The sequence below is a fragment of the Bombina bombina genome, chromosome 5 (genome assembly GCF_027579735.1).
Source record: "Bombina bombina isolate aBomBom1 chromosome 5, aBomBom1.pri, whole genome shotgun sequence".
NCBI classification, from domain to species: domain Eukaryota; kingdom Metazoa; phylum Chordata; class Amphibia; order Anura; family Bombinatoridae; genus Bombina; species Bombina bombina.
Window position 1 is genome coordinate 601,202,675 of NC_069503.1, and position 18,746 is coordinate 601,221,420.

At 39.2% G+C, this 18,746-nt stretch overlaps 1 protein-coding gene across 4 annotated transcripts in view; it reads right to left on the minus strand.

Moving 5' to 3' along the window:
* LARS2 (leucyl-tRNA synthetase 2, mitochondrial) overlaps positions 1–18,746 on the minus strand; it is a 515,565-nt gene that overhangs the window by 76,353 nt on the left and 420,466 nt on the right. For all 4 annotated transcript variants that reach the window (XR_008402566.1, XM_053714561.1, XM_053714560.1 and 1 more), the window contains 3 exons: positions 13,735–13,917; positions 10,134–10,303; positions 7,160–7,237 (listed from right to left, as the gene is read on the minus strand). Coding sequence is in view for 3 of the 4 variants with exons in the window: in XM_053714561.1 (XP_053570536.1) it covers positions 7,160–7,237; positions 10,134–10,303; positions 13,735–13,917 (431 nt within the window). In the remaining variant the exon portion in view is untranslated. The remainder of the gene's footprint in view (positions 1–7,159; positions 7,238–10,133; positions 10,304–13,734; positions 13,918–18,746) is intronic.

The following is an 18,746-nucleotide window of genomic DNA, read 5'->3' on the forward strand; positions in this document are numbered from 1 at the left end:
TATTAAATTTATTTAGTTATTATTTAGTTATTAACTATTTACTAGCTACCTAGTTAAAATAAATACAAATGTACCTGTAAAATAAAACCAAACCTGCCTTACACTAAAACCTAACATTACAATAAAATTACATAAATTAAATTAACAAAATACAATTATCTAAAGTACAAAAAATAATAAACACTAGATTACACAAAATAAAAAAAGAAATTATCAAAAATAAAAATGAATTACTCCTAATCTAATAGCCCTATCAAAATAAAAAAGCCCCCCCAAATAAAAAAAACCCTAGCCTACACTAAAATGCCAATGGCCCTTAAAAGGGCCTTTTGCCGGGCATTGCCCCAAAGAAATCAGCTCTTTTACCTGTAAAAAAAAATACAAACAACCTCCCAACAGTAAAACCCACCATCCACACAACCAAACCCCCCAAAGAAATTCCTATCTGAATAAACCTAAGCTCCCCATTGCCCTTAAAAAGGGCATTTGGATGGGCATTGCCCTTAAAGGGGCATTTAGCTCTTTTACATTGCCCAAAACCCTAAGCTAAAAATAAAACCCACCCAATAAACCCTTAAAAAACCCTAACACTAACCCCCGACGATCCACTTACAGTTTTTGAAGACAGGACATCCATCCTCATCCAGGTGGCGAAGTCCTCATCCAAGCGGGCAGATTTCCTCATCGAAACCAGCAGAAGTCTTCATCCAAGTCGGCAGAGGTCCTCATCAAAGCCGGCAGAAATCTTCATCCAAGTGGGCAGAAATCTTCATCCAGACGGCATCTTCTATCTTCATCCATCCGACGCGGAGCGGGTCCATCTTCAAGACATCCGGCGCTGAGCATCCTCTTCTTCCGATGGCTGTTGAAGAATGAAGCTTCCCTTTAAAAGACGTCATCCAAGATGGCGTCCCTTACATTCTAATTGGCTGATAGAATTCTATCAGCCAATAGGAATTAAGGGGGAAAAATCCTATTGGCTGTTGCAATCAGCCAATAGAATTGAGCTTTCATCCTACTGGCTGATCCAATCAGCCAATAGGATTGAGCTTGCATTCTATTGGCTATTCCAATCAGCCAATAGAATGCAAGCTCAATCCTATTGGCTGATTGCAACAGCCAATAGGATTCCCCCCCCCCCAATTCCTATTGGCTGATAGAAGATGCCGTCTGGATGAAGACTTCTGCCCGCTTGGATAAAGACTTCTGCCGGCTTCGATGAGGACTTCTGTCGCCTGGATGAGGATGGATGTCCGGTCTTCAAAAACTGTAAGTGGATCGTCGGGGGTTAGTGTTAGGTTTTTTTTAAGGGTTTATTGGGTGGGTTTTAATTTTATCTTAGGGTTTTGGGCAATGTAAAAGAGCTAAATGCCCTTTTAAGGGCAATGCCCATCCAAATGCCCTTTTCAGGGCAATGGGGAGCTTAGGTTTATTCAGATAGGATTTTATTTGGGGGGTTTGGTTGTGTGGGTGGTGGATTTTTTTTTACAGGTAAAAGAGCTGATTTCTTTGGGGCAATGCCCCGCAAAAGGCCCATTTAAGGGCCATTGGCAGTTTAGTGTAGGCTAGGTTTTTTTTATTTTGGGAGGGCATTTTTATTTTGATAGGGCTATTAGATTAGGAGTAATTCATTTTTATTTTTGATAATTTATTTTTTTCTTTTGTGTAATTTAGTGTTTATTATTTTTTTGTACTTTAGATAATTGTATTTTAATAATTTAATTTATTTAATTGTATTGTAATGTTAGGTTTTCTTGTAAGGCAGGTTAGATTTTATTTTACAGGTAAATTTGTATTTATTTTAACTAGGTAGCTAGTAAATAGTTAATAACTATTTAATAACTAGTCTACCTAGTTAAAATAAATACAAACTTACCTGTGAAATAAAAATAAAACCTAAGATATATACAATGTAACTATTAGTTATATTGTAGCTAGCTTAGGGTTTATTTTACAAGTAAGTTTGTATTTAATTTTAAATAGTAATTAGTTAGTTATTAATATTAGGTTTAGATTTATTATAATTATATTTAAGTTAGGGGGTGTTAGGGTTAGGGTTACGTTAGGGTTAGGTTTAGGGGTTAATAGGTTTATTATAGCAGCAGAGTGGGCAGATGGTAGATTAGGGGTTAATAATATTTAAATAGTGTTTTTGATGCAGGAGGGCGGCGGTTTAGGGGTTAATAATTTATTATAGTGGCAACAATGTCGGGAAGTGGCGGAATAGGGGTTAATACATTTTTTAAGTGGCGGCTATGTCCGGAGCGGCAGATAAGGGGTTAATAATTTTATTTTAGTGTTTGCGATGCGGGAGGGCCTCGGTTTAGGGGTTAATATGTAGTTTATGGGTGTTTAGTGTACTTTGCAGCAGTTTAGTTATGAGTTTTATGTTACAGCTTTGTAACGTAAAACTCATAACTACTGACTTTAGATGGCGGTACGGATCTTGTCATTTTAGGCTGTACCGCTCACTTTTTGGCCTCACCGCAAAATTCGTAATACCGGCGCTATGGAAGTCCCATTGAAAAAGGACTTTTTTAAAAGTGCGGTACTGACGTTGTGTGACGGCCAAAAAAGTGTGCGGTACAGCTATTCTGACAAGACTCGTAATAGCAGCGTTAGGAAAAAAGCATCGTTATGGGCCATAACGATGCTTTTTCACTCATAACGCCAAACTCATAATCTGGCTGTTAGTATTTTAAGATAGTTATAGTTTAGTTTTCATGTAAAAAAGGGAGGAAAATCAATGGCAAAACACTTTTGTTAATGCCACAGTTTAAGTTCTAACTCAAACATTAAAAAACATGGACATTTTGAACTTAAAACATTATCAATGGGGGCGGAGCAAGTCTGGGAACTGAATGGTCGCACTTCACTTCAGCTCCGCTGAAATTGTGTATAATTTTATTTAATTGACCATCAGCCCAGCTCAATTTCCCATCTCAGACATCCCCTGTTCCTGGGAGAGGGTCAGGAGAGTAAACTCAGCATCTTTAGTAGTGAACTGAACGAATATTCAATAGCCCATGTTGATACTGCACTTGACAGCTCCTAAGGCCTCATGTGCCATATTCTTAAGCGGCACCTAATCAACCTCTGCTCTCAAAGTAGTACTTTAAAAGTGGTTAGACAGACATCGCCTTGACCTGTACTAATTATGAAGGATCCCCACACGACTCTGCTGACCCTCTTTGGGGACTATGTTCGTTGGCTGATGGGCAGAATGGATCGGCTCTTTAACAACTATCAATCCCCAGTATGCAGAGAAGATGGATGCTAAACCATGTGAGGCAAAGTATATAGATTCTACTACACAACGAGTCCCTATACAGATTCACACTGAGGTCTGCCTATTACCAACCACAGTAGTAGCCGGCTTGATGGAGATTATTCCGGGCACTGAAAGCTACCGGTGTTCACCGTCTGACTCCGCCACGAGGGATGAGGCTGATCCCTGAGGGATGAGGCTGATCCCTGGGGGAGGAGGATGACATGTTTAGGACCCAAAGGGAAGAAAGATATGACGTTCATTACCGCTAAAGCCCTTGTGAAGTTCGGAGTCAGGCTCACGGATGTCGTTGTGAACACGGCTGAAATTAAGAAATGTCAAGCGGGTTTAGGAACCCTACTGGCTCAGCTTGCTATGCTCTGGGGTCTTGAGGGATCTCTCCCTACTGGAACAATGCTTTCTGTGAGGAAAGGTTTAATAACAGAGATAGTTCTGTCACATGCACTGGGACAGTTTGATCATACCAGCTCGCTGGGCTTTGGGTGCTGTACTACACGCGACGCTGGATGGTCTCTCAGGACCGGACTCTCTTTGTGCCATCAGAATTGTTGCAGTATAATTTTGTTGTCTGTGGAGTGGGGTAAACACTGTCTCTATAAATGTGTAGCTGGTGGTAGATGTACTATTCCCCCCAACCCTGCAGGAGTTGCATGTTTGTTATGATGCTTAAAAGGCTGATTGTAGTTCTACCATATACACAAGAAGTTCACCAGTATGATTTTGTTCCTTATTAGAGTTCCCGTTTAGAGAATGTTTTAGGCCTCCATTTTTTTTTTGCTCATTTCCTCAGGACATATGTGCTTTTACACTCTTGCTAGGTAGGGTATGAGTATTTGTTATTTTGGCAATATTTTGATTAACCCGTTCTCTTATCTATAGCCTCAACAGTATATAAATGTATAGCGAGAGGAGATACCTCTATCAATGTGGTGTTAACCTGAGCCGAGTCCCACTATACATATATATTTGTCTCACATAGTTATTATCCTGGACATTCATTTTTGCCTTTGTTAAGATTGACCCAGAAGTGCTTCTGACTGTAGAACCTCTCCTAATCACAGTCCTACTAAGCTACTAGAGCAATATATCACTTACTATATACCCTAAGCAGTGTTAGACAAATCTTCATGTGAAGGTGCCCCACAAATGAGGATGTGTTTGCTTTAGATGATGGTTATTGCACTATCTTCTGTTTCTAAGTACAAATAGAGAATATTAATTTAGCATATGTTTCATTAGGCCCGAAACAATCACTACAATGGCTTTGAGCAGTTATGTGGACTTTACTATCTACTGTACATCTATGTCTGGTATGTGTTTGGTGTCGGACATGGCTCAGATGTCTATATATTTGTAATGTATGTTAGCAGCAGAGGGAAACACTTTTAACAGTCTATTCTCCGCCCCCCCTTTTTTTTTCGTATGCAGTAAGGGTTAGATAACTTTTCCTCCACATTATTCTTTTTTGGCAGAGTTAAGTAGCCTCTGCCTAGTCCGAAGAGCCTCTGGTTAAAGCTTTCCCCCTCGTATTCATTAAAAGGCTCCTCGGGCCATACACATAAATAAATATTGCTGTGTCTACTCTCATACTCTTTGTCAGCTGCAGATGGTATATGTTTATATATTTCATTATGCTTTCCTAGATTCCTGAAATTAGCTTGAACTCAGTTTTAATACTGTGATTTTCTTTCGTTATTTCCTCCATATACTTGCAATGTTATCTGAAGAATGTTATGAAGTTACACTTATATTAGTTTACTATGTATTTTGCTAACTGACACTACCTATGATTATTCTCGGTGTCATCCTTGATCTGTAAATAATATGATCCCACCAGTGGATCTATTTGTAATTGATGTCACAACGAAATCCTAAAAAAATTGAAAAGAGGAGCAGAGAAGTTTGGCAGTTTGGACTTCTATATATCGCTTCACCATGACGTGATGTTTACTTTATTGTCATACCTTGAGACACCTGATGTATTATTGCTTGCCAAGTATGTAACAGTATGATATTGCTTCCTCAATAAAAAGAAAATTAAAAAAACAAACAAAAACAAAACAAAACATTATCAATGGCATCACTATTGACATCACTCATGACATCATCCTACAGTCAGACAATATATATATATATATATATATATATATATATACACAGTATATTTATATAAATAAATATATATACACACACACACACACATATATATATATATATCTCAATCAAAAGAGAGGGAACCGCACTCCTGAGATAGAACAAAAGCTAGAATAACTTCCATGCCTGTTCATTTCTATTGTAACTCAGGGTGCACGTTCTTTTAGCACACTATGCCTTTTCACAGAGAAAAAATAACCTGTAGAATATCATTCTGATCCTGCCCAATGACAGTCCAGCGCCGAAATACCAGGCAATTCCTCTCTGAACAAGAGAAACAACAACCCCAGGCGATCGTTTCGGTCTTCTGTGGGCCTCATCAGTGAGGTGCAGCTGTATCTCTCTAAGGGGAATGTGTGCAAGGAGTCCACGTCTGGTTTCCCCCATTACTCTTACGGAGACCCAAGAGTCATTTGCATAAATATCAAACGAGAGAGAACCGCACTCCTGAGATAGAACAAAAGCTAGAATAACTTCCATGCCTGTTAATTTGTATTTAAACTCAGGGTGCGTGTTCTTTTAGCACACCATGCCCTTTCACAGAGAAAAAATAACCTGTAGCATATCAGTCTGATCCTGCCCAATGACAGTCCAGCGCCGAAATACCAGGCAATTCTTCTCTGAACAAGAGAAACAACAACCCCAGACGATCGTTTCGGCCTTCTGTGGGCCTCGTCAGTGAGGTACAGTTGTATCTCTCTAAGGGCATGTGTGCAAGGAGTCCACGTCTGGTTCCCCATTACTCTCTTTTGATATTTATGCAAATTACTCTTGGGTCTCCCTAAGAGTAATGGGGGAAACCAGACGTGGACTCCTTGCACACATGCCCTTAGAAAGATACAACTGCACCTCACTAATGAGGCCCACAGAAGGCCGAAACGATCGCCTGGGGTTGTTGTTTCTCTTGTTCAGAGAAGAATTGCCTGGTATTTCGGCACTGGACTGTCATTGGGCAGGGTCAGACTGATATGCTACAGGATATTTGTTACCTGGGAAGGGACATAGTGTGCTAAAAGAACGCGCACACTGAGTTGCAATAAAAATAAACAGGCATGGATAGTTGTTCTATATTAGGAGTGCTTTTATCTTTCTTCTAATATATATATATAACACATACCTATACCCAAAATATACTCTGAGATTCAACAATTAAAATGATGCCATTTAATCCAGTATTTCTCAGTTCGTCCTTAGGGCACATATACAGGTCAGTTTGCAGGATAACTGAACTGGAGTACGGGTGAAATAATCAGCTAATTAGTAACAATGGTCATTAACCTGCTCTTACCCACAGTAATCTTAAAATCTCTCTTGTTAGTGTGCTCTGAGGACTGGAAAGGAGAAAAGCTGTTTTAATCTCTCATGTGGAGCATAAAAGCATTTTTGTTTTTGTTCCCTGCTTTAAAGGTGCTATGAGCATATGTCTAGAAACCCACATATCTTTTTATCTGTGGCTACTTCCAACACAATGAGAATGATTTCAAAAGAGTGAAAAAGCCTTGGTGGGAGTGAATGTACATTCTGTGTCTAAAGAACAATATTAAATATTTCTGAATTCGCTTTTTAGCCAAGAACAAAACAAATGCTAAACAATCTGCTTCTCCTGTGCAGAAGTGGGCAAGGAAAGTGGAATCCTCACCACTGTGTTACAAGCTATTGCAGGTCACAAGCAAACCATGAGAAGGAGGGAGGGCTGCAGGCGGCAGATGCACTTACTGAGAGTATGTTGCTGAGACTCATTAGATGGGAAATAGCTGCGTTGAACAAGTAATCTTCAGAGAAGTGGCTGGTTACCTAGGAAACACAAACAAAAAAAAATAACTCTTTTTTAAGCTTATTCATTTGCTGAAGTTAAACGCAAAGTGCTAATTCCTTGACACAGGCGGAAAATGCATGGCAATTGTAAAGCTTCCTGCCCATCACGTTGTGAAGGTTACATATAAATTTAAAAGGTTAGCAAGGGGACATTTTTCACCTACAGTTGTAAAAGAACGCAGGAGCGTGGGTGTCTGTACAATAATTGGGATGTGTGTTCCTGCTGGAAATATTTGTGGCATTGTCTATATACATAAGGACCATAAGGAAATTACACTACAACAGAAACTGAGGAGGAATTTCAAGCAAGATTAGCTTTTCAAATATTCATTAGAATAACGGAAAAATAGTGGAAATATTTGGAATTTTAACAGTGACCTTATTTTCAGAATTCAAATAAAAACAATTATTGAAGTAAAAATATTGCAAAGTGTGAATTGGTGGGAGACAAAATATACCATTAACTTGCATAACTGTATGTCTCAAGTATCACAGTATTAAAGGGACATTATAGCATTGTTTTTGTTTTATTTATGGACCAGAAATTACTTTTTTAAGTAGAATTTGAATTATTTTGCTGTCCTGAGACAAACCTCTTGAATGTTATTTTATCACCTTAGCTGCAGCCAGTTAGGGACAGCTATAAAAGAGCTTCTGCACATATCCACCAATCACTGTGCAACATGTAGGAGCGGCAGGGTTCGAGCCCTTCAGGAGTGTGTGGAAACACTACTATTTTCAGGGTTAAATTAAAGGAAAAGACAGGCAAAATAAATAATGAAAGTGCATAGCAAAGATTTTTTAATTATGCATTACTTGAACATTTTTTAATGAACTTAATTTTAAGTTTAATTTTCTTTTAAGCTGAAAAGCAATTATGAATATTTTAAGGAAAACAGGCTTAAATGGACATTAAAACCAAAAATTTTCTTTCATGATTCAGATAGAGCATGGCATTTTAAACAACTTTCTAATTTACTTCTATTATCCATTTTCTTTGCTCTCTTTTGTTGAAAAGCAGAGACATAAGCTCAGGAGTGTGCACATATCTAGAGCGCTAGATGGCAGCACTATTTCCTGCCATATAGTATCCCAAACACTTACCTTGGTATCTCTTCAATAAAGAATAACATAGGAAGGAAGCAAAATTGATAACAGAAGTAAATGTTTAAGGAAAACACAACAAAATCACAGTACACATTTGTTATTTATTTTGTCTACTTTTGTTGTAAACTATGTGCTTGTTTTACTCGGTACAGAGAAGCTGGAGTGCATCCATCATACCTAAGTATGGTGAAATTTACCTGGCCCTGCAACATTCTACTCAGTAATTTGCTAGCTCAGACCACAAGCATATTTATACCTGTTCCTATATGGCTACAGGAAAGAAGAAACGGAACATGGATTTCACCAGGAATTAAGAGGTGTAAACGGTACAGCTAATTATTTGCAAAACCTTGTAAAGTGCTTGAAGACAGTATTAAATTATTTTAAAAACATTTTATTTGTAACAAAGGGTTTAGTTGCTGATATATGTTACTAAAGTTTCTTTTACGTATAACATAAAAGTGACATTACTGATTAATATATAATCTTCTTTAATTATGAGGGCACTCATAGGTCTTAAAAAACATTTTCTTTATTGAACATATTTAAAAATTAATATATTGTCTGTCAACATTTCAACTTTACCTTGAAGCCTTTTTCAAGACATTACATTCACCGAAATCTTGTATTTCGGCATGTAGATGCCAACTGTCTCCATTGGATGGAGTTTAAAGAAGACTTAATACGGATATGTATATATATATATATATATATATATATATATACACACTATATATATATATATATATATATATATATATATATACAAATTCCTTTATCCTTATAAACAATAGACGCTGCACTCACCGGTCTTGAAAGGAATGTTTAATTTAATTTACAACACATAAACATGACAAATACCCCCAGACGTTTCGGTACCAGACTGGTACCTTTCTCAATGGGTAATCCAAGCTGTGTCTCAAGCGTTCACAAGCCGACACCATACCCACCACTATTTACATCAACCGTGCTCGTCATTTCCGGTCCGGCTGGGCCAATGTAGTGTCACCACATCACTGTTAGTATACGCCTACAGGCAATTATCGGGCACATGGCTAATTAGCATAGCCTCTCCCCGTATGACGTGTTTCAAATACGTCACCGCAATAGCAGTTTACATACATATATACAGGGCTCAAAATTAAATGGTGCAGAGTATAAGTTAATGAGTGAATGTTGAATCAAGAGAAAGAAAGAGGGTAAAGAGAAGATATGGGCTGAGAGAGGAGGAAGAGTTTCAAAAAAGAGAGACTGAAGAGAGGAAGAAGTGGAGAAAGAGATAATAGAGAAGGGAGAGATGACAATTATTAAAAAATAATAAAAAAAATTCCAGGTCTTCTATGACCATCCATGACTGTCAGCACTCTCTGCATTCTCTCAGTTCAACAACTTCCTTTTTCTATCCAGCTGTTGTCTTCCCCTGAACCTAGTTGATGTTGCTAAATGCTATGCACTTATTTCTGTTACTGTATTACTGTATGTAGAACTATTTTATTTGTTATGGTAAAAACAATATTAAAAATGACTACACAATAAAAGTGTTTCACAATGGCTAAACATAGGCAAAGAGGGGCTGGAGTAGTGGGTGGGATCAGAAGTGGTGAGCAACATTTTAGCCTGATTAGTAGCTTAGGACTCGAAATGTTGATATATATATATGTCTCTCTCTCTTTTTTAGTTGATTATATAGTAACTAAAAAAAAGATAAATTATCTAGATCTTTAGTTATCAGAAAAAGAACACAAATGCAAGGGTACACAGTGGTTACCTGCGAAACAATCGAGTTTCTGCTCTGCCAGATTTTCTGTGCTTCTGTCGCTTCCTTCTTATTTAGAAGGTTAGGGCTAGGCTTGGTTAAAGAACTTCTCGCTTCAATAAACTTGCTTGTTAAGGACCAAAGCCGAGACTGCCAGCGCAGCACGCCTGGTAAAGCATCAGCTAAAAGAGAGATAGAGAGGATCATTCAATATCACAGCTCACACACAGACAAAACTCCAAATAAATGTTTAAAACTAAAAGAAAATTTTCTTTTAGTTTTCTTTATTTCTCATTATATCAGCTTGTTAACATCCCCTCACTACTGGCAGGTTCTAAACGTGTGCTAGGCATTGCAACATCACACCAACCTCATATATTTCTATACAGACCCTGCCTTGCTATTTCAATAATTGGTACTTTATATTTGACAACTGTCCTCGGAGGGATATTGTAGTCTTTTATTCATATGAATGAGAAGCATTTGAACACACGCACACACCTGAACAGAAAGTAAATGTAAAATGCAAAGAGCTGTTAAATTGAAACCAATATAGCAGTATCAGTTTTACTTAGTAATGCTATAGTAATCAATAATAGGAAGTGCAGGATTGACAATGCTGCATTTGATTCAGTTTACATTTATATAGCTGTTACGTAATATTTCACCATCCTCAAAAAAATTATCCCAAAACAAACATGCTTAACCCCTTTTTTGCTATCACTCCATTTAAACAGAAATAGAGCCTTGTATTTTTTTTATTTTAATCTATCAAAACTATATATTGTTTTAATTAGACAACCCAAGGTATTGATCTAGGCCAATTGTGGTATATTTCATGCCACTATTTCTCCGCCAAATGCAATTATATATATATATATAAAAAAAAAATAATAATTAACTTTTTCACAAACTTTAAGTTTCTCACTGAAATTATTTACAAACAGCTTGTGCAATCATGGCACAAATGGTTGTAAAAGCTTCTCTGGGACCCCCTTTGTTCAGACATAGTAGACATGCATGGCTTTGCCATTGCTTTTTGGGAATTAGAGGGCCACTAACTGCAGCAGCTTGCCACACTTCTGAAATTGCCGGCTGTGGTAATTAGTTGGTAAGAAAAATACTGTTTTAATGTAGGTATTACGCTCCTACCTGACACCTCTGAAACAGCTCTCTTACTCACCCCGCACTCTACACAACCATCTTAGGTACTGGCAGACAGTCTGCAGTTTAGGGCTTTTTTTTTTAATGTTATTATTTTTTTGTAGTGACCCCCTCCTCAACCTTTCCACCTCCCTGATACTTCTCTATAATAGCTCTCTAACTCTCCCACTACCCACTTTTCTTATGCATTGCTCTACATCTGCTGTAACTCTTTGGCAACACCTACACTGATTTCCCTTAGCCTCAAGACTAAAATTCAAAATGTTAATCTTAACATACAAAGCACTAACCAACACTGCACCCCCCTATATCTCTCGCCTTGTCTGCAAATACACCACCCCTTGCTCTGCCCAAGACCTACTTCTCTCATTACATCCTCACACTCTTATCTGCAAGACTTTTCTATAACTGCACCTATTATATGGAACTCCGTCAGACTTTCCTCTAGTCTCAAAAACGTCAAGTGTTTCTTACATATTTGTTCAAGGATGCTTACAAGTTACTTTAAGATGTCCCTACTTTAACTTCCCTATGTACTTCCTTTATATTGTAAGCTTGAGAGCCTCTCTAACTGTAGCTCACTTTGTATAAATAAACATCAACAACTGATTGTGCTCAAGGGCAGGGTTCTCCTCTCATCTTGTTTATTTTTTTGTCATTGTAAGTGTAGTAATGTACATTGTATAATCTTACATAATGTCTCATTGTACGTTTTTATATTGTGTTGAACCCTTAAAGGGATACTAAACCCAAAATTTTTCTTTAATGATTCAATTTTAAGCAACTTTCTAATTTACTCCTATTATCAATTTTTCTTTGTTCTCTTGGTATCTTTATTTAAAAAGCAGGAATTTAAAGTTTAAGAGACGGCCCATTTTTGGTTGAGAACCTGGGTTGAAAGAGCTATCTAGGGTGCTGAACCTAAAATTGGCTGGCTGCTTTTTAAATAAAGATAGCAAGAGGACGAAGAAAATTGATAATAGGAGCAAATTAGAAAGTTGTTAAAAATTGCATGTTCTATCTGAATCAAAAAAATTGGGTTTAGTATTCCTTTAATGATTGTAATGTATCTTTTTATAGCACTGCATAAAATGTTAGCCCTTCATAAATAAACAATAATAAAAGTAAATTGAATGAAACTCCAAAATCTAAAAACGGCTTTCTGTTTGTTCTTTTTAATTTAATTCAATTGTATGACAAATTACAGAGATGGAATGCACTTCATAATAAACGCAGAAAGTCATTTCAAACAAAATTAATATTTGAATTCACATTCTACTAGTAAAAAGAGTTTCAGAACCTTTTCGCTGAAGGAACATGTTTCAAATATTACAAAATAACCCATTAACTGGACATAAAAAAATAAAACGAAAATGTTCTGGTTTATTATTGCACCGCTGTGTGTATATATCTATGCATTTAACCCATCCATATGGATTAAACACATACATAAAAAGATCAGTTCCATAGCCGCAATATCCTTCTGGGACATAGCTGAGCACATCTGGTGTTGACATATCTTTAATATTGATTGGACCCTGGGCAAAAATTTTCTTGGGCCCCACCCCATGCAATTTTGCTCTCCACCCCAACATCCCAAAAAACAACTAAATCAATTTTTTTTATTATTATTAGCCCAGCGGTGGATTATCCACTGCTGGGCTAATCATTTAAAAAAAAAAAAAATGCAATATGTGAAACTGGACCTAAGCAGTACTAATAAGTAAATAAATATACAAATTCCTCCACTGTGTATTAATTTAATATTCTTTTGAATGTGATTCTGGTGTGAGGTTAGCTGGTTAAAGAGATTTAGGGCAGCCAACAGGAGCAAAGCAAGGTAAAGGAGGAAGCATGGAGATGCAGACAAATATAAGTTTACTGACTGGAACAGCAGAACTACTATAGGAAGCTGTAAAATCTGAGACAGAGAGAAAATAAAAACTATAAAAATAAACCTTACATTAATGTGTGAAGTATCAGCATGACGCTATACATCAGCCACAGCAGCACATGTCACTTCTTTGCTAGGAACAAGTTCCCTCTCACCCTGAACTAGACAATGCTGCATGGGGAGGGGCGTGTGTGCACTAACTTATTCTTTCCACTGACACCTTTTTTAAAAAAAATATAAGCACAGTACTTTTGACTGTAACAGTATTAGGACTGAATGTGTGTGTTCCCCATGTCACATTAGCAGTCTGGTATGAACCATAAAATTTTTTATTTTTTTTAGCACTCTTGGGCCCCTCAACAGAGACTGGGCTCAGGGCAGCTGCCCCTTTTGCCCTGTGTTAAAGACAGTCCTGGACATATCTGTGTTGCCACCAATTACCAGCTAGCTCACAGCAGTGCATTGCTGCTCTTGAAGATATGTAAGTATGTCTTTCAACATTCATTTTATTTTGACTTTTATGTCCCTTTATGTTTTAGAACAGAACTATCTTACTTTTCACATCCCACAAAATGTCTTGCTCCGGAGGAGCGGCAAAGAGGATATAGAGTCGTGTAGTGTCAATTCCATACAGTTCCACTATCTCCTCTGGATCAACTCCATTGTGCTTTGATTTGCTCATCTTCTCCCATGTTATCTGTAGTTTCTCTCCTGTGTCTGTGTGGGTTGGATCAGGACCTAGAAACCCCCCCCAAGAAATAAACAACAAGATGAAAGCTTTGCAAGTAGGTGGTGGCAATGTCTTATTAAGCTGTAATGGAAGCAAAGTGCTTTGCTATTATTCAAGCTGAACATATATTTACCACTTAGCTATCAATCATAGAATGTACAATAATAAAATGACAGGCAGCAGGATCACCAATGCATCCAATAACAGGTCATTTAAGGTAGAACAGTGATTGTTTCCATGGAGTATGCACAATCATATTGTTATAGAATGAATATAAGCAACCAAATGATAGGCAGATTCCTTATTAGACAAATGTTTCAAACGGTAAATGACCTTTTTAGTTAGAATTTCTGATTGAAATACACATTCTTACGATATATTGTTGTCTATTATAAAAACAGAATTTATGCTTACCTGATAAATTACTTTCTCCAACGGTGTGTCCGGTCCACGGCGTCATCCTTACTTGTGGGAATATCTCTTCCCCAACAGGAAATGGCAAAGAGTCCCAGCAAAGCTGGCCATATAGTCCCTCCTAGGCTCCGCCCACCCCAGTCATTCAACCGACGGACAGGAGGAAAAAATAGGAGAAACCATATGGTACCGTGGTGACTGTAGTTAGAGAAAATAATTCATCAGACCTGATTAAAAAACCAGGGCGGGCCGTGGGCCGGACACACCGTTGGAGAAAGTAATTTATCAGGTAAGCATAAATTCTGTTTTCTCCAACATTGGTGTGTCCGGTCCACGGCGTCATCCTTACTTGTGGGAACCAATACCAAAGCTTTAGGACACGGATGAAGGGAGGGAGCAAATCAGGTTACCTAAACGGAAGGCACCACGGCTTGCAAAACCTTTCTCCCAAAAATAGCCTCCGAAGAAGCAAAAGTATCAAATTTGTAAAATTTGGCAAAAGTGTGCAGTGAAGACCAAGTCGCTGCCTTACATATCTGATCAACAGAAGCCTCGTTCTTGAAGGCCCATGTGGAAGCCACAGCCCTAGTGGAGTGAGCTGTGATTCTTTCAGGAGGCTGCCGTCCGGCAGTCTCGTAAGCCAATCGGATGATGCTTTTAAGCCAAAAGGAAAGAGAGGTAGAAGTCGCTTTTTGACCTCTCCTTTTACCAGAATAGACGACAAACAGAGAAGATGTTTGTCTGAAATCTTTTGTAGCTTCTAAATAGAATTTTAGAGCACGGACTACATCCAAATTGTGTAACAAACGTTCCTTCTTTGAAACTGGATTCGGACACAAAGAAGGTACAACTATCTCCTGGTTAATATTTTTGTTAGAAACAACCTTTGGAAGAAAACCAGGCTTAGTACGCAAAAACCACCTTATCTGCATGGAACACCAGATAGGGCGGAGAACACTGCAGAGCAGATAACTCTGAAACTCTTCTAGCAGAAGAAATAGCAACCAAAAACAAAACTTTCCAAGATAACAACTTAATATCTATGGAATGTAGAGGTTCAAACGGAACCCCTTGAAGAACTGAAAGAACTAGATTTAAACTCCAGGGAGGAGTCAAAGGTCTGTAAACAGGCTTGATCCTAACCAGAGCCTGAACAAATGCTTGAACATCTGGCATAGCTGCCAGTCGTTTGTGTAGTAAGACAGATAAAGCAGAAATCTGTCCCTTTAGAGAACTCGCAGATAATCCTTTATCCAAACCTTCTTGCAGAAAGGAAAGAATCTTAGGAATTTTTATCTTATTCCAAGGGAATCCCTTGGATTCACACCAGCAGATATATCTTTTCCATATTTTATGGTAAATCTTTCTAGTTACCGGTTTTCTGGCCTGAACCAGAGTATCAATCACAGAATCTGAAAACCCACGCTTTGATAGAATCAAGCGTTCAATCTCCAAGCCGTCAGCTGGAGGGAGACCAGATTTGGATGTTCGAATGGACCCTGAACAAGAAGGTCCTGTCTCAAAGGTAGCTTCCATGGTGGAACCGATGACATATTCACCAGGTCTGCATACCAAGTCCTGCGTGGCCACGCAGGAGCTATCAAGATCACCGAGACCCTCTCCTGTTTGATCCTGGCTACCAGCCTGGGAATGAGAGGAAACGGTGGGAACACATAAGCTAGGTTGAAGGTCCAAGGCGCTACTAGTGCATCCACTAGAGTCGCCTTGGGATCCCTGGATCTGGACCCGTAGCAAGGAACCTTGAAGTTCTGACGAGACGCCATCAGATCCATGTCTGGAATGCCCCATAATTGAGTCAACTGGGCAAAAATCTCCGGGTGGAGTTCCCACTCCCCCGGATGGAATGTCTGACGACTCAGATAATCCGCTTCCCAGTTTTCCACACCTGGGATGGGGATCGCAGATAGATGGCAGGAGTGATTCTCCGCCCATTGTATTATTTTGGTTACTTCTTTCATCGCCAAGGAACTCCTTGTTCCCCCCTGATGATTGATATACGCAACAGTCGTCATGTTGTCTGATTGGAATCTTATGAATCTGACCTTTGCAAGCTGAGGCCAAGCCCTGAGAGCATTGAATATCGCTCTTAGTTCCAGAATATTTATCGGGAGAAGAGACTCTTCCCGAGACCATAGTCCCTGAGCTTTCAGGGATTCCCAGACCGCACCCCAGCCCACTAGACTGGCGTCGGTCGTGACAATGACCCACTCTGGTCTGCGGAAGCTCATTCCCTGGGATAGGTGGTCCAGGGTTAGCCACCAACGGAGTGAATCTCTGGTCTTCTGATCTACTTGAATCACTGGAGACAAGTCTGTATAGTCCCCATTCCACTGTTTCAGCATGCACAGTTGTAATGGTCTTAGATGAATTCGCGCAAAAGGAACTATGTCCATTGCTGCAACCATCAACCCTACTACTTCCATGCACTGAGCTATGGAAGGACGTGGAACAGAATGAAGAACTTGACAAGCGCTTAGAAGTTTTGACTTTCTGACATCTGTCAGAAAGATCCTCATTTCTAAGGAATCTATTATTGTTCCCAAGAAGGGAACTCTTGTTGACGGAGACAGAGAACTTTTTTCTATGTTCACCTTCCATCCGTGAAATCTGAGAAAGGCCAGAACGATGTCTGTATGAGCCTTTGCTTTTGAAAGGGACGACGCTTGTATTAGAATGTTGTCCAAGTATGGTACTACTGCAATGCCCCTCGGTCTTAGAACCGCTAGAAGGGACCCGAGTACCTTTGTGAAAATCCTTGGAGCAGTGGCTAATCCGAATGGGAGGGCCACAAACTGGTAATGTTTGTCCAGAAAGGCGAACCTTAGGAACTGATGATGTTCTTTGTGGATAGGAATATGTAGGTACGCATCCTTTAGATCCACGGTAGTCATAAATTGACCTTCCTGGATAGTGGGTAGAATCGTTCGAATGGTTTCCATTTTGAACGATGGTACCCTGAGAAATTTGTTTAGGATCTTTAAATCCAGAATTGGTCTGAATGTTCCCTCTTTTTTGGGAACTACGAACAGATTTGAGTAAAATCCCATTCCTTGTTCCGTCATTGGAACTGGGTGTATCACTCCCATCTTTAACAGGTCTTCTACACAATGTAAGAACGCCTGTTTCTTTATTTGGTTTGAGGATAAGTGAGACATGTGGAACCTTCCCCTTGGGGGTAGTTCCTTGAATTCCAGAAGATAACCCTGAGAAACTATTTCTAGCGTCCAGGGATCCTGAACATCTCTTGCCCAAGCCTGAGCAAAGAGAGAGAGTCTGCCCCCCACTAGATCCGGTCCAGGATCGGGGGCTACTCCTTCATGCTGTTTTGTTAGCGGTAGCAGGCTTCTTGGTCTGCTTACCCTTGTTCCAGCCTTGAATCGGTTTCCAGGCTGGTTTGGACTGTGAGGCATTACCCTCTTGCTTAGAGGATGCAGAATTAGAGGCCGGTCCGTTCCTGAAATTACGAAAGGAACGAAAATTAGACTTATTCTTGGCCTTGAAAGGCCTATCTTGTGGGAGGGCGTGACCCTTTCCCCCAGTGATGTCTGAGATAATCTCTTTCAATTCTGGTCCAAAGAGAGTTTTACCCTTGAAGGGGATGTTAAGCAATTTTGTCTTGGATGATACATCCGCTGACCAAGACTTTAGCCAAAGCGCTCTGCGCGCCACAATTGCAAACCCTGAATTTTTCGCCGCTAATCTAGCTAATTGCAAAGCGGCATCTAAAATAAAAGAGTTAGCCAACTTAAGTGCGTGAACTCTGTCCATAACCTCCTCATATGGAGTCTCTCTACTGAGCGACTTTTCTAGTTCCTCAAACCAGAACCACGCTGCTGTAGTGACAGGAACAATGCACGAAATGGGTTGTAGAAGGTAACCTTGCTGTACAAAAATCTTTTTAAGCAAACCTTCCAATTTTTTATCCACAGGATCTTTGAAAGCACAACTATCTTCGATAGGAATAGTAGTGCGCTTGTTTAGAGTAGAAACTGCCCCCTCGACCTTAGGGACTGTCTGCCATAAGTCCTTTCTGGGGTCGACCATAGGAAATAATTTCTTAAATATAGGAGGGGGAACAAAAGGTATGCCGGGCTTCTCCCACTCCTTATTCACTATGTCCGCCACCCGCTTGGGTATAGGAAAAGCGTTGGGGTGCACCAGAACCTCTAGGAACTTGTCCATCTTGCATATTTTTTCTGGAATGACCAAGTTGTCACAATCATCCAGAGTAGATAACACCTCCTTAAGCAGTGCACGGAGATGTTCTAATTTAAATTTAAATGTCACAACATCAGGTTCAGCCTGTTGAGAAACTTTTCCTGAATCTGAAATTTCCCCATCTGACAAAACCTCCCTCATGGCCCCTTCAGATTGGTGTGAGGGTATGACAGAACAATTATCA